Source organism: Paroedura picta, chromosome 12 (assembly GCF_049243985.1).
Source record: "Paroedura picta isolate Pp20150507F chromosome 12, Ppicta_v3.0, whole genome shotgun sequence".
Classification (NCBI taxonomy): domain Eukaryota; kingdom Metazoa; phylum Chordata; class Lepidosauria; order Squamata; family Gekkonidae; genus Paroedura; species Paroedura picta.
In genome coordinates, this window is record NC_135380.1 from 42957999 (window position 1) to 42974286 (window position 16288).

The 16288-nt window shown below is 48.9% G+C and overlaps 1 protein-coding gene across 1 annotated transcript in view; it reads left to right on the plus strand.

Moving 5' to 3' along the window:
• The window catches only part of COL5A1 (collagen type V alpha 1 chain), a 263653-nt gene extending 247695 nt beyond the window's left edge, over positions 1–15958 (plus strand). The window contains exons 64-66 of the mRNA XM_077306664.1: positions 546–614; positions 10091–10324; positions 12815–15958. Coding sequence (XP_077162779.1) covers positions 546–614; positions 10091–10324; positions 12815–12961 — 450 coding nt within the window. The 3' untranslated portion in view covers positions 12962–15958. The remainder of the gene's footprint in view (positions 1–545; positions 615–10090; positions 10325–12814) is intronic.
• Positions 15959–16288: the final 330 nt, after the last annotated feature.

The window sequence follows — 16288 nt, forward strand, 5'->3', positions numbered from 1 at the left end:
TGTTGGGCTTTAGGGTTAGGGCTGGTTCCAACCGGATGGCTTGGGCTGTGTGGGGGGGGGGGGGGGCAGTTGGAATCGTCTTTCCCCATGCAGGCCAAGCTAATCCCAGGAGCCTCTTGGGGAGATCTGCTGTTTGTTGGGCTACGCATGGGGGTAGTTTAAGCCTCTCCCTGCCACAGCCTGACAAACAGCTGATCCTCAGAGAGTAGCCTCTCCTCTGGATAGCTTGGGGTGGGGTGCAGTAGCTCAAAACAGCCTTCCCTGTTCAGCACAAGCCAATCCTGTGTACAGAAACTTCTAAGGGGGATAAGCTGTTTTCAGACTGTGCAAGGAAGACCAGTTCGAACCGCTGGGAAGGAGACAGCAGGTGGACAGGGCCACACAGCTGCCCTTCTGCTGTTCTGCTGCATTGGAAGCCCTCCTATGACATCAAAATGCATAAAAATGAATATGTTTCAGGATTGTGCGTGCTTTCTTTTCCAGGATGGTCTGCTCTCCTGAGTGTAACTCTCTTCTTTTATCTTCTTCTCTTTGGCCACTTTCAGGCTAGGATTACTTCATGGCCAAAGGAAAATCCAGGCTCCTGGTTCAGTGAATTCAAGCGTGGCAAACTGGTAAGAGGCTTTCCGGCTTGGCTTCCTGGTTTGTTTTAACTCGCCTCATATTTTGCAGAGTCACCTGGCCCGTTGGGCCAAAGATCAGCCTGCCACTTGGTGCAGTCACTGTAAGCAGGTAAGTGGCTTTGATTCTGGCTCCCTCCACCCCTGGGCTGGAGCACCTAAGCCACTCCCCCTTCTTGGTTATGGCCAGAAACCTGATTTAATCCTGCATGCCAGACTAATAAACCCTGTAGTACAGGGGTAGTCAACCTGTGGTCCTCCAGATGTTCATGGACTACAACTCCCATGAGCCCCTGCCAGCAAATGCTGGCAGGGGCTCATGAGAATTGTAGTCCATGAACATCTGGAGGACCACAGGTTGACTACCCCTGCTGTAGACTGACAAGAAGCCAGCCCAATCAGATGTCTCCCTCATGTGGTGAGGGAAAAGGTGAAGCCATTGCCTCCATGTCTGGGAAATAGAATGTGGGACCGAATGTGGGACCGGATCTGGTCCAGCAGCCTGGCTCTGACATCTTCAGTCAAGGCATCCCCCAGTCTGCCCTTTAGGATCTAGCAATGGCTCAAGAAGCCCATGGACTTTGCGGTCTCTGATCACAGAGGGCAGACTATGGCTGTTACTTGCTGCATGTCCTGCAAAGTATCCCAGGAAGAGAAAATACCCTAGGAAAATAGCAGTGCAGTGCTGCTGAATGTTACAGGGCAATGTCTATGCTCCATGTTATACTGTGTTATAGCATGTTATACCGATGGAGCCTCAAGCTTCCTGAATGGGTTGGCTGTCCTTCTGGAAAAGGGGCGGTTACGGTTGTGAAGCTGGGCTTACGTGTGGGGCACTGCTGGGCTTACTATGGGGCACCTTGGAAGTTGTCAGGCTGGGGGGGAAACCTTCAGTGCCTGCAGAGGCCCTTCTTTCCCATGAGTAGAAAACTGGGTGAAATTGGAGTCCTCATCCTCATCGCTTTAGTTGAACAACTCACTCTGGTTGCCAGATTCAGCCCCTTCCATTGACTGGGCAGCCTCGGGCAGTGCTTCTGGCAGGAAAGCAGTGCTTTTGGCCCCAGAGGCCTGCAGAGCATGGGAAGGCAGGATTGACCCCTGCTGAGCTTCCGGCCCACAAACCATCATGTGCTTCAGCTAGTCACCCAGAGCCTCCTAGGCAGTTTATTTTTTGTTTGTTTGTTTTTATTTTTTATAAGAGTATACAAAGAGAAAGGAAATAGATATACATCCAGTACAATATATCCCCATCCCTCTATACAATATATCCACCCCCAAACAATATATCCCCTCCATGGTCCCTTTTTTCTTATTCGAGCTTATTTGACAAGGTAGTCCAGATAAAAGCTTCACTGCTCCTGGAAGTCTTCTATTATTTTTTTTAATTAACTATAGATGTGAGTTTTGCCATTTTCGCCAGCTCAGCAAGCTTATCCAGCCATGAATCAGTGGTTGGCGTCTCGTGGGATTTCCAGTTCATATCCAAGACTAGTCTTGCTGCTGTTCCTGGCCTGTAATGGAAGTAGTTCTGGACACAGGCTTAACAACATATATTCAGCTTTCATCAGAAACTTAATATTGAACATTTCTCCTAGGACAGCATGTACTGTAGCCCAGAATCCCACATATGAAAGAAAGAACCCACTTTTTCATGACATTTCCAGCACATGTTATTATACCCCTTAGACATTTTTGTAATTACTTTAGGAGTTACATACAATCTATAAAATATCTTATACCAGTTTTCTCTTTGTCAATTTAGGCACATTAGCCCCTATGCGTTCCCATGTTTCTAGTGTGACATTAGTAGCAATATTCTGTATCCACTTAATCATACAAATCTTAACCTGTTCTGATTCAGTTTCATACCTTAATAGCAGTTTGTATATCTGACCTTGCAAGTGTGGTTTAGCTTGAATAAGGATATTCTCAAATTCTGGAATCAGAGCCCCCACCTCCGGCTGCCTTTTGAACTCTGAGTTATATCTGGAAAGCAGTTGATTATACTCTAACTGAATTTGCACACCTTCTTTTTTAAGGTTTGAATGTCTTTGAATTCTCGTGATTTAGACAACGTATCCTTGTATTTTAAACAAGTTATCCCTTTCTGTTGAGATCTTGTAAAGTAAGCTTCAACCGGAGATTTCAGCAGTGAAGGTGAAGGAGAAAGTCTGTCTTCATATCTACGCCAAATGTTCATCAAACCAGATGACCATAGATTAGGATTAAGATAGACTAAGGCCATAGGATGTTATGTAACCCTTTCCCCAGGCCAGTCTTTTCCAGGATTAAATCTCTATTCATGGGTTCCATCACCCAGTCTGCTAGTGCAACAAGTGTAGCAGCATGTAAATAAAGCTTTAAATGAGGTACGGCTTTACCACCTCTTTTCTTTTCATCCCTAGGCAGTTTAAAAATAAATGAGCAAGTCTTTCTCCATGGAGGGCTTTTGAAAGAAGAGTTGGTTTTTATATGCCACTTTTCTCTACCAGGAGTCTCAGAGCGGTTTACAATCGCCTTCCCTTTCCTCTCCCCACAACAGACACCCTGTGAGGTGGGTGAGGCTGAGAGAGCCCTGATATCACTGCCCGGTCAGAACAGCTTTATCAGTGCTGTGGCAAGTCCAAGGTCACCCAGCTGGCTGCATGTGTAGGAGGAGCGGGGAATCAAACCCGGCTCACCAGATTAGAAGCCGCCGCTGTGAACCATGACCCCATGCTGGCTCTCTCTTGGCAAGCTCAGTCCCCTCCCCCCAAACCAGCTCTGCGGCTGCTTAGCCAGCTGATGGGTTGGGTGGCACAGGGGAGCTTTTTGGAAATGTCTCAGGCTGACATCAGTTTGGAATGTGAAATTTCAGTTCTAATTTGCAATTTTTTTAACATGAGAAACTTTGTGTTGTATATGTGGGTCTATCGAGGGCTGAGCTTGAGGTCCAAAACAGGATCTAAGCAGACATGGATCTGAGCTTCTCAGTCTTCCTGTCGCCTGCTACAACATGTACTCCCTGCTGAGATCACCAATAAAGAACTGCTCGTTTGCCCAGTAGCCTGGCATTCTTCCTATGAACCCACATATTTCACACTGGCGATGAAGATGGGATCACGATGCTACGTATGGAACTCTGTTAAGCAATTGCCAACAGCTGATGAATCACTGGTGCAGAGCCCTGTTGCTAAGCAGGGATAAATCACCAGCTGAAATCTCCAGAGCAGAGCCTTGCTGCCAAGGAAGGACAAACTGCTGATAGAACCCATTGTTCATTTGGTGCCCAGCCTCCAAGGAAAGGACCATCCAACTGCTGAACACGCAGGCCAGAGAGCAGATTCAGCATATGAATGCCATGGCTACCTTGGGACAGGTTGAATCCTTTGATCTTAGCCACCCTACTCACTGGCCATCCTATGAGAGACAGTTCTGCCACTGTCTTGTAGCCACCACCATCACCAATAGCCCCCAAAAGCAGTCAGGGTTCCTGACCCTTTGTGGGCCCACAAACATGCCCAAAATCTCTTGACACCAGATGACATAGACACTGCAGACCAAGATGAGATTCTCCAGCACCTTCAGCAACACTACAACCCTCAGCTGGGAGAAATTGCCTGCCACCACACATTCTACCAGTGTGTTCAACTAGAGGGCAGGTCCTTCAAGAAGGGGGAAAGGGAGGATCCAGGTAACTACCGACTGTCAAGCTTGATGTGTATTGCTGGCAAAATTTTTAAACAGATCATCAAACACTCGGTGCTTGAGCAGCTAGAGCGGATGTTATTACTAAGAGTCAGCATGGCTTTCTGAAGAACAAGTCATGTCAGACTAACTTTATATATATTTTTGAGAAAGTTACTACCTTGCTAGATCATGGGAATGCTGTGGACCTTGTTGACCTTGATTTCACTAAGGCTTTTGATAAAGTTCCACACGATATTATTATTGACAAGTTGATCGATGGATCATATTCAAAGGGGGCTTATAAATAGCTCATCATCATCTTAGAGAGGAGTAACGAATGGAGTGCCTCAGGGATCTGTCCTGGGCCCTGTGCTATTAAACATATATATAAATGATTTGGATTTGGATGAAGGATTAGAGGGGTGCTTATTAAATTTTCAGATGATACTAAACTGGGAGTGGTAACAAACACGACAGAAGATAGAATCAGCATGGAGCAGAGTTGTTTTCTGTTGCCTCAGAGGGTCAGACAAGAACCAAAGGGCTGAAATTAATCCAAAAGAATTTTCAGCTAAACATCTGGAAGACATTCCTGACAGAGTGGTTCCCCAGTGGAACAGGCTTCTTCGGGAGGTGGCGAGTTCTCCTTCTTTGGAAGTTTTTAAGCGGAGACTCAGTAATCATCTGACAGAAATGCTGATTTTTTGATGAGTGAATGGGCAGGAAGAGATGTGCCAGTGTTTGTCCCTTGTGGCCATTCCTTGCATATCCAGGGAATTCTTATTGCCACTTTGGGATGGCAGGTGAATTTCCTCTAGGCAAGGTTGTATTCTGGAGACTTTGGGTGGGATCACTTGGGCATGAAATTGGGGTCACTGTGGGTGGCCAGGTAATTGTGAGTTCCTGCATGGTGCCCAGGGTTGGACTAGATTATTCTGGAGGTCCCTTCCAACTCAATGATTCTATTCTATTTAGGGGTGTGCGCCACGGCTCAGCCGCCTTGGTGGTCACCAAAGCCTGAGTCAGCACGTAGGAGGCCAGTGCCATGGCACAGAGAGGAGGGGTGAGGGCACATCAGCTGGCGGCCGCATGCAGGCACACCTGCACCTGCGTGCAGCTGGCAGCTGGTGTGCCGCCGCCGCCACTGCTCTCCACACCATGGTGCTGGCTTCCTATGCACTGCCTCAGGCTTCGGTGATTGCTGAGGCAGCTGAGCTGATGCACACATCCCTAATTCTATTCCGCCTCTGGATACTATGCCAGTCGTGGGGCCCAGCACATGCAGAGCTCTTGCCAATTCCGAGATGCATATTGCAGGGCCTGCAACAAGAAAGAGCATATTGCCTGAGTTGCCGTTTCCAGCATGTCACTGCAGCTTCCTGGCACCAACCTTGGGAGGCCAAATTCCACCACAAAGGAACAAGAAAGACTTCAGCTTCACCGTGTGAGCCTGCTACATCCAGCCACCAATGTCATCTGATTTCAAGCACCCACACAGTCTTCCTCAGTGATAAAGACAGCGGTCCCAAGAAGATGCATTTGTCAGTGAGCATACAGGGGTCGCCTTGCACTGTGGAACTGAACACTGGGTCATCACTTTCCATTATTTCTAGCTCAACCCTCAAGCACTTATGCCCTAAAGGAGGCCCTCCTCTGCGACCTCTGATCTGTATTGTTAAGGAGCTTCAGGGCGGCCTTGCCCCATTATGAGGCATGGGTGATTTTCATGTTTGTTTTGAAGGTTTTTGTGGCTGTCTGCTGCTGGTCATTATCGAGGGGGGAGCACACTAGCCTCCTTGGCCTTGACTGGATGGAGCCACTTGGGATCACCATAAGCAGGATCCATCAGCTCCAGACCACATCTTTTGAAGTTCTCTGCAGTTTTTGACAACTTGCTCAGCTGCTACACCGGTTACCCTGGCTCTTGATCCATCTGCCTCAGGCCAGGAGGGTTTCCTTCACCTTAAAGCCCCATATTGATGCGGGACTAGATGGCTTTTGGCACAGGGTGTCCTCTAGCCCATGCCTAATGCACATTGGGAAACCTCAATTGTTACTCCCATTACGCCTAATGGGGATGTTCACATTTGTGCAGGTTACAAGCGCACGCTAAGCACGTCACTGCAACAGCACTCATATCCAGTGCCACCTTTGGGCATATCTGGCAGGGGGCAAAGTCTTTGCCAAACTCAACTTTGCCCAGGCTACCAGCAACCGCTGATTGACGATGCCTCAGCTGCAGCCCAAACCTCGTAGGTGTTCCGGGTGAAGAACCTTCAATTCGGTATCCGCATTGCATCAGGAATCTTCCAGAACCTCATGGAAGATCTTCATAAGGAAATTCGAGGGGTGATTTCCTATTTTGATGACATTTTGCTTGCAGGGAGCCATCCCTGAGCTCGCTGATGGTCTATGACAGGTGCAACGCCATTTCTCCACTGCTGGTCTCAAGATGAAATGGGAGAAATGTCATCTCAGCGTTCCATCAGTGGAATGCCTTGGATTGCTCATCCTTGGATTCCTCATCAACGGACCGCTGCAGGAGGACTCCCGACCAAGGACAAGGTGACGGACTTCCAGAATGTACCAACAACAACATCCAAGCATGATCAAGCCTCCATGGGCCTTTTGTGTGGGTCTGCCAAGATCTCAGGCTTGAGATCTGAGGCAGAATCCAAGCAGACATGAGACTGACCAATGCGCAGCGAGGATCCAGTCTGTCTGATCCTATCAGTTTAAATCAATTAGTGATAATCTAGCCAATCAGTTAAAATCAATCAGTGCTAATCCCATGAACGGGCGAGGAAATCTATTGTCTGCTTTGTATATATGTTGGGGTTTTCTGGGGAGTTTCTCAGTCTTGTTGTCGCCTGCTACAGCAGGGGTAGTCAACCTGTGGTCCTCCAGATGTTCATGGACTACAATTCCCATGAGCCCCTGCCAGCAAATGCTGGCAGGGGCTCATGGGAATTGTAGTCCATGAACATCTGGAGGACCACAGGTTGACTACCCCTGTGCTACAGCATGTAATCGCCGCTGAGATCACCAATAACGAGCTGTTCATTTGCCCCGTAGTCCTGCATTCCTTCCTACGAACCCATATATTTTGCTCTTTGTACTACTGACAGTCCAGAGCTCACAGAGATGGACCCAAGGACAAGCTCAGGACAAGTATCTGCATGTGTTCAGGTGTTCTTGCTGGACAGTTTCCGCAAGGCGTTGGCAGCATGTTTTGATTGGAGCTGGTGAGCCAATGGGACACCAGAGTCAGTCCAACCAAAGATGGCCCATGGGGTGGTGGATGGACTGGGTCATGCTGTTGGGCAACACTATCTCTCCCCCACCCCATCTTAATTGCCTGGGGGGGGGGGACAATAAAATCAGAGTCCAGTAGCACCTTTAAGACCAACAAAGATTTATTCAGGGCGTGAGCTTTGGAGTACAAGTACTCTTCCTCAGACTGTGATCTTCTTACATGACAGGGAATATATAATGCCTTCCACACTTTGATGCATTTTTTCCTGAGAGTCGCCTGGGCTGGGAGGAGAAAGAGGTTCCTGCATTGATCTGGGGGTGGAACTAGAGGACCTTTCCAGTGCTAGGATTCTGTGAAAGTTTCCAGACTTCAGCCACGCATCTCTCTTGTGTTTTTTGGGTTAAAGGCAACACATTCTTCCTGCAACCTAGCTGTGTAGTTCATCTCACAAATGGTGTTGTCTGAAAAAACACAGTGTTGATTCTGCGGCCGCAGGCCCCCCTGTGCACATTGTGTCCTCTTAGCCTTGGGCTTCAGAGCTCCAGGGCAAGAGCTTTCCAAGGACCTTAGCCTGAGCAGAGTTGCAGCCACTCAAGAATCCTTTCGGTGGGAGGAGGAAAGGGACAGCGGGACCTGCCACTCCCCTGAGTCCTCACTGCACCAGCTGTAGGCTTTTCTTTGATTCCCTTCCTTCATTTTGCTTTCCAGAATAAACAACAATTGAAATAGCTACTTTAAAAAAATGTTGCCTGGTTTTAAAAAGTTACCCTTGATTCATTAGGCAGAAGGTAGTAAATCAATTCATCTGATTGCCTAAACTGTATAGAACAGGGGTAGTCAAACTGCAGCCCTCCAGATGTCCATGGATTACAATTCCCATGAGCCCCTGCCAGCATTTGCTAGCAGGAGCTCATGGGAGTTGTAGTCCATGGACATCTGGAGGGCCGCAGTTTGCCACCCCCTAGTATAGCCCTAGAGCCTCTTGTGGCGCAGAGTGGTAAGGCAGCAGACATGCAGTCTGAAAGCTCTGCCCATGAGGCTGGGAGTTCAATCCAGCAGCCGGCTCAAGGTTGACTCAGCCTTCCATCCTTCCGAGGTCGGTAAAATGAGTACCCAGCTTGCTGCTGGGGGGTAAACGGTAATGACTGGGGAAGGGAATGGCAAACCACCCTGTATTGAGTCTGCCAAGAAAACGCTAGAGGGCGTCACCCCAAGGGTCAGACATGGTGCTTGCACAGGGGATACCTTTACCTTTTTTAGTATAGCCTTACCAGTGTGTCACTTGCCTGCCTCTGGCTCATGTCCGCATGGTGTTCTCATGGGTGGCTTCAACCATGAGCGCTGCCATTTCAGTAATCCGTATCACCCCCCCCCCCTTTTTTTCCCCCTCTGGTATTTTGCCTCAGACAAAATATGCTTACCCTTCCCTGCATGTTTTTGTAATTTCAGCAGATTTCTTTTACTTCAGACAACTCTTCTAATTGAAAAATTGAACTTTGGCGAAACTTTGGTTGAAAACTTACTGTTCAAATTAAAGCAACATTATAAGGGAATGCGGAGGGGGTGGTCTTCTGCATCAGAGGAATTTCAAGAGAAACTAGAATAGTCTGGCTAAGACCCCTAAAAGGGGGGTGCTTGTTAGTGTACAGAATGGGCTTTCCTCCCTATCAGTTCACAATGAGCTTAACCAAATGTCCTCCCTGCCCGTGGGGCACAGCCATGGGCACGCCGGGGCCTCTAGATTCTGGTCCCTCTCTGTGCCTGCCTGTCTTCTAGCCAAGACTTTGTCAGTCATGCTGAGCTCAGAAGGGGGAAAAAACAGAGATGGGTCCAGATGGCTGGTTGGTATACTCTTCCTTCCCCCTGTGCTGTCTCGTTGCCTGGTGATTATTAATCTCTGCAGTTTACTAGCAGCCTGTTCCCTACCCTCTGCCCGGCTCTTGTGGAGGAGGCTGTCTCAACTCTTCAGCCCACCGTGTCTGTTTTAAGATTCTGGGAACTTCCACCTGAAAGGAGCAGGAGACAAAGCTGTGGCCGGCCCTTAGAGGCCTCCTTTCTCCAAGGGGACATGAGGCTCGGGAAGACTGAGCAGGGCTGTGGGCACCTCCTCTTGTCATCCACAGCAGGGTGTCGTTTGTTTCCAAAACTCTTCTTAGCTCTAGCTGCCTCTCCCCTGAGTGGGATAGTCATGGTTGGAGATTTCTGTGTGTGGATATTGATCTCTGTGCTTTATATAATTATATTTTCCCCAAGAGATTTTGTAAGAATGTGGTCTAGCAGTTGGCTGAGCCTTTGAGGCCCTGAGTCTGCAGAAGACCCCTCCTCCTCCTCCCCTCCTTCCACAGACTCAGAGGCTTAACCGTTGTTATTGGTCAGAAGCCAAAGGCTGCAGCTTTGATGGGCACCCTGAGCTGACCCTCCCCAGCACCCAAGAGACACTTTGAAGCCTCTCTTGTAAAGAGGCCAGGGGTCTTGGAAATCCCCCTCCTGCTTGTTCCAGCCCAGATTGCTAGGTTGAGTTCTCTCCTCTCTCCCCCCAACACAGCTTTCCTACGTCGATTCAGACAGTAACCCCATTGGAGTGGTGCAGATGACCTTCCTGAGGCTCTTGAGTGCTTCTGCCCACCAGAATGTCACCTACAACTGCTTCCAGTCCGTGGCCTGGCGTGACGACTCCACTGGCAATTACGACAGAGCCATCCGCTTCCTGGGCTCCAATGACGAAGAGATGTCCTACGACAACAGTCCTTTCATCAGGGCTGTCATCGACGGTTGCGCAGTGAGTGTCTTCACACAGGCGGGCCTGTCAGGTGCCAGTCAAAATCTGCAGCAGGAATCAAGTCCATAGCTCAGTGGCCAAACATAGGCTTTGCAGGCAGCAATTCCCATGGTCAAGCCACCAGTCACAGGAGGCATTTCTGGGCTAGAGGCACCAACGCCCTGACCCAACTCCATGCAGTCTTAGTCACAGTGTTGAGATGGATCCCAGCTCAGGGGCTGGACGTCCCCCCTGCAATCCTGATCTTTGAACAGTGGGTGATCATGCATACTCTTGGGGATTTCCCTTCCCCTGCCTAGTCTTGGTGGAATAAGAGCAGGCAGCCCCCTTCGCTTTGATGTTTCTCTCAATTTGCATCTTAAACAAGAAGAGCCAGGGAAACAAACCCATCCTGTGACTTAGGCTGTCAGATGGAAGGGTAGGGTAGGGGGGAGAGACAGCTCCCTCCTTGTGGCTGGTGGCCTTTGCTGCTCTTTCAGCTGATGCAGTTCTTGGGTGGGCCCTTGGGGGTCCTCGAGGGGCTGCTTTGGACACACCAAGAGACCCATTGGTCATATATAATCCCCAAATGAGATATAAATGATTTCATAAATAAACGTACCCCTCACCAGTAGGAAAAGAGTAGCAATTTAATATCCAGTCTCTCTTTTTTGCATTTATATGTCAGATCCAAGAGAGCCTTTATAAAAACTCAGCCAGCCGGGGATTCAGAACTGGCAGCTCCATCGATCACAGGCCAAAGAGATGCCCCTACAGAGGAAACCCCTGGCTGCCCCTCTGCGTGATTTGCCCCTTTGGGCTGGCTGCCTTCAAGAAGCAGAGATTCATGGGGAGAAGAAGAGGAAAGATGTGCACTCAGGGCCAGCAGCTTTGCTTGGCAACCATTGCCTTAGAACAGGGTGGGCAAACTGTGGCCCTCCTGATGTCCATGGACTACAATTCCCATGAGCCCCTGCCAGCATTCCATGGACACCTGGAGGGCCACAGTTTGCCCACCCCTGCCTTAGAGCCTGCAGCCCCTCAAGAGGGGCCCCTTTACTGCCAAGAGGCCTACCTGGCCAACGAAGTGGCTGACAGCCATGCAGATTCCAGGTAGACCCTGATGCCATGTGCTGACTGGCTGTATCCAGCCACGTCGCTTCCCATGTCCCCTGAGCTGAATGCCCATCCTTGGTTTTCTCTGGGAGATTTCTCTCATGGAACCCACAAATCAAAAGGCCCACAAAAAGCAAAAAATATTTGGCCTACATCTACTCTTTTTCTGCTGCTCTGAGTTCCCGCGAGTCCTTTCTTTTAACTCTAGAATTTGTTCATCTCCCTGAAATGATGGCTTGGGCAGTGGTCATGATTCAAAGAAAAACAGGCCAACTGTATTTTGTAGACTCCACAAAATTTCCCGTATTCTTTTCTATCTTCCCCACCTTTTTCAAGAGAGCTCCCAGACAATACCTGGTCTACTAAAATTCCTATTAAATAGCACATCCTTATTCTCATGCCCTTATGCATGCGTGCTGAAATAAAACAGTAATTCGGCAGTTTTCCCTATTCTGTGCAGTCTCTAGTGTCTGATTGCAGATAGAAACAGAGGTATTGCAGAGTGGTAGAATTCTCCCCATCCCACCCACCCCCACCCCCCAATTTAAATTGTGCCAAAATTTACTTTCCCCTAAATTCATTCATTCATTCATTCATTCATTCATTCATTCATTCATTCATTCATTCATTCATTCATTCATTCTATTTGTTGACTGCCACTCCCGGGCCATGTCGGCACATGGCGGTTTACAGTAAAATGATAAAATCTAGGCCTGTGAGCTTCGGCCACTTCGGCAGCCATTCAAGCCCAAAGTGGGCAGCACTGGCCGTCTCGGGCTTGAATGGCTGCCGAAGCGGCCAAAGAGTGCCGAAGCACACAAGCCTAATAAAATCACATAAAACAGAAGAAAATATTCAGTCCCATGCACTAGTGATAAAACTAGTCTAATCCTCCCCTCCCTTCTTTGCACACCCAACTGCAGCCACCCACAGCCTCCAGCCGCTGACTGGGAGGGGGTTGGTGGTAACTCCTGCCCAGATGACCAGCAGAGTCTCCCCTGACTGCTGTTTCTCTCCCTGAGTGATAGAGGTGGTCCACCGTGCAGTGGACAAGACACTGTCAGGCTCTGTAGCCAGTTGGATTTTGCTCCATGATGACCTCACTGAGGGCCAGTGAGGCTGGGGGTAGTGCTCCCTGGTTACGAATGGCACCCCAAGCTGGCTGTGCTGTTTGGCTCCCTAAAGGCCACTCTGCAGGCAGGGGATGCCAAGCGGAAACACAGGCAGTCTGAAGGAAGAGGTGTCCGTGTGTGTGCCGGGAGAGCTGCAAGGAATGCTAGGGGCTTTGCTGGTGTGTGAGAGCTGGCCTGTCTCAGGACAAGGCGGCTCATTGTGCGGTGGGTGCTGTCATGGGCTCCTCTGATGGTCTCTTTTGTCTTGTCCACCTTTCCTCAGACAAAGAAAGGCCATCAAAAAACAATCCTAGAAATCAACACGCCCAAAGTGGAGCAGGTCCCCATTGTCGACATCATGTTCAATGACTTTGGCGAAGCGTCACAGAAGTTTGGATTTGAGGTGGGACCGGCTTGCTTCATGGGCTAAGAGCCACTCAGAACACTAAAGTCTCCAAATGAGCAACCTCGTAACCTCAGTGTGCCTTCTCTTTTTGGCTCCATTGTGGTCGTCACATGCACGTTCTGAAACAGGATGGTTTGATGGGTTTCTTGTTCTTATTTGTTTCCTTGTTTTGCCTGAGTCCCAGCTCCTCCACCAGACCCAAGACGTTCTGATGCCCCCGCCAAAGACAGAGCCGTTCCCACCACAGGCTCCAGAATCACATGACTTAAAAGCATCCCCCGGTGGCTACAGCAGACTCCCACTGCTGTGCAGCTTCTTCAAAACCACCAGTGGTCACGTGGCTTCCTCACATGGCTTGCAGAGGCATCGCTCTGAACCGGCCACGCTCCGAGCACTAGCACAGCCTTCTTCCTGACAGCCTCACTGAAGTCAGCGAAAGACATTTTCCTGATTGTGGAGTTTCCGATCTCTGGAGGGTTCTGAGAAGACTGTGGAGAACCAGCGGCCAGGCAGGACGTGGCAGTGGCCTTGCCTCTGAACAGGGATGTGGACTGAGGACCTTGGCAAGCCCTTCCGGTTAGGGTCCATGACTTCACTGGGGTTTCGATCAGAAGCCCTCTGGAATATCCGTCAAAATTATTGTTTCATCTGTTTTCCTGTTTAGATCCTAAAAGTAATGACTGAAACCAATTAGGTAAAAAAAAAAATTGCAGGTTCTGACCGTACGCCCCATATGATAAAGGTGCTTCTATTTTTGTATGTTTGTAAGTAAATATTTGTATATTATTATTATTTTAAATATAAAGTATCTCTGGCTTCAAAACATGCATGTGACCCACCCATGCCCCCTGTTGGTAATTTAAGGAACAACCATTCTCTCCAGCACCCCAGCACAGATGCTAAAGCTGCAGCCTGTAAGGCAGTGAACCACTGACACTTGCCCTGTGGAGAATATCCGGGCCCTGGATGCCTGCCCTGCCCTGCCCTGCCCTGCCCTGCCCTGCCCTGCCCTGCCCTGCCCTGCCCTGCCCTGCCCTGCCCTGCCCTGCCCTGCCCTGCCCTGCCCTGCCCTGCCCTGCCCTGCCCTGCGGAGCTCCCTCAGTCTGCATGCTTAGAATCAGGGCCTCCGTTCTGGGCACAGAAGCCCACTTTTGTGAAGACCAAATGGCACTTTGTAAAAGCATGTGCTTATATGTTCATAGAATCGGGGCAAACATAGGACACGTCTCCAAAAGCAAGAGAAACTGTGGAATTTCAGATTAATGTTTGGGAAACACCTGGCTCTACTGCAAAATGCTCCCTGACGTTGCTGACTAGTTCCAACATGAGGCCAGCCTCATCGCTGCCTTGCCTTCACTTGATTCAGTGGACAAGCTGTTAGTTTTACAACTACCTTCTGCAAAGAGAAAGGCTAGCTTCCCAGGGGAAGTTCCGTATGGCAGGGACCTCCATGGCTCTCCTCTGTTCAAATGCAATAGAATGATCCCCCCAGGTGCTCCTGTTTTGTTTTTGTTGGTGCTATCTCTTTAAATCACTTTACAGCAACACTGGCGGAGCCCTGCCATTCGCCAGCCGCCCAGGGCCTCTTGGGCAGTGGCATTCCCCCCCTCCCCGACCCCCCCCCCCAGCCTGGCACGCCAGAAGTAGGTTGAGCTGCTGCTTTGAATCCCGTGAGGGAGCCTTGGGTGACCTGTGGGGAAAGCATGGAAATCGTGCCTCCTTTTGGGGTTTTGTTTATTTTTTTGGTAACAAATAGAATATTCATACAATTTATATGATGGTAACTATGCCAGATTTGTACTCAGTCGCTGAATATTTGTGGTGCTAATTTATGTATTTGTTCAATGTGCTGAAGTCAAGATCAAACTCTGCCCCCGCCTTTGAAGATCCAAACGAGGAGGTGCAGTCCCATCGCCTTCCCACAAAGGTCTTCTCCGCTGGGACCTCCCCTGTTTTGATTGGTGCTTCTTCCAGGTGGAAGGGAAAGATGCAAATGCAGGATTTGCAAAGGAAAAGGTATCACATTTACTGTGAATCAAAACTGACATAGGATGTCTTTTCCCCACTGCTCCCCAAAGGAAGGTTGGATCCCAAGAGCCCTGAACTGCGGCACGGTGGTCTTGTGCTCAGGGGGGGCTCAGAGAGCATCTGCAGAATCCACCTAGGCCTTTCCACTGGGAAAGAACTACAGCAGTCTTGCTGCTGTCTTCCCTGGGAAGTTGTTCAGAGGCTGCTTGCGAGGAAGGCCTGGAAGCGCAGACCGGCTCCCCAGCAGGCCAGGTCAACCGCCTCTTTCCTGGCCGGTGCTCCTGGGGCTGCCTTGGCTTCACCCCTGGTGCAAGGAGGCAGATGAGTTGGTAGCGTAGAAGTGGGTATCTGGAGACAACCTCATCCAACAACAAAGCAGTGAAACTTGCAGAAATCTTACACAGCATCTTTCACTTTGCTCAGACATCAGCCTTGTGACAGGATACCTGGGAAATTCAAAACTGGGTGCACAAAATTCATGTCTGCACATAATTACACACACTTGGGTCATGTGATTCTGTTTCAGTCATTTCTCATCGAGGGATCTTTAATCTGTTTTGTTTGCCACTGTTGGTGCTTCTGTCAAAATCCTACCAAGTGTTGTAAAATTGTACTGAAGTTTTCCCCTTTTTCATCCTCCCCTTTTCAGACCACCTAACTACGGTATATTGCAATAAAAATTACTTCTTGTATTGGCAGACATTTCTTTCTGTGTAATTTTATCCCCCCTCCCCTCTAATATATATGACTTGAACAAATGTTAATGAGAAAAAGAAAAAATAAAACCTATGAAAACTAAGTTTTCAAGTACATAAGGCCCTTTTAAGAAATAAAATACTTGGGTGACACATTTGTACAGCTTTTCAAATTCCAATCCAACCTGTCAGTGCCTGAAAGAGGTATTTTAAGAAAAAAATATTTTAAACCTGTGTAATAAAGGATTAAATGTAAGAGATTTTTTTTCAATAAATCAAGTTTGCTGTTTCCACCTAATCCACCGTGATGTGAATGCTTCTTGAACTAGAACAAAATATGATTTCCCCCCCACCCCCCCCACCCCACCGCCAGTTTTAATTCACTGGCTGAAGCATGAAGAACTCATCCAACTGGTGGGAAAGGCACACCAAGAGATGAGCTCTCAGACACAAGCAAGCTCCTCCACAACATCACAACATCCGAAGACCTGGGATCAGCTTCCTCCTAGGAAATTGGCCCCTGGGGAGGGGGGATCAGGTTTTGGTTGATCTGAACATCATTTTCTTCCATCACTGCTATGTGTACCATGCGCCAGAATTTTATCCGCTTGGTTTTCAGAACTGGTGT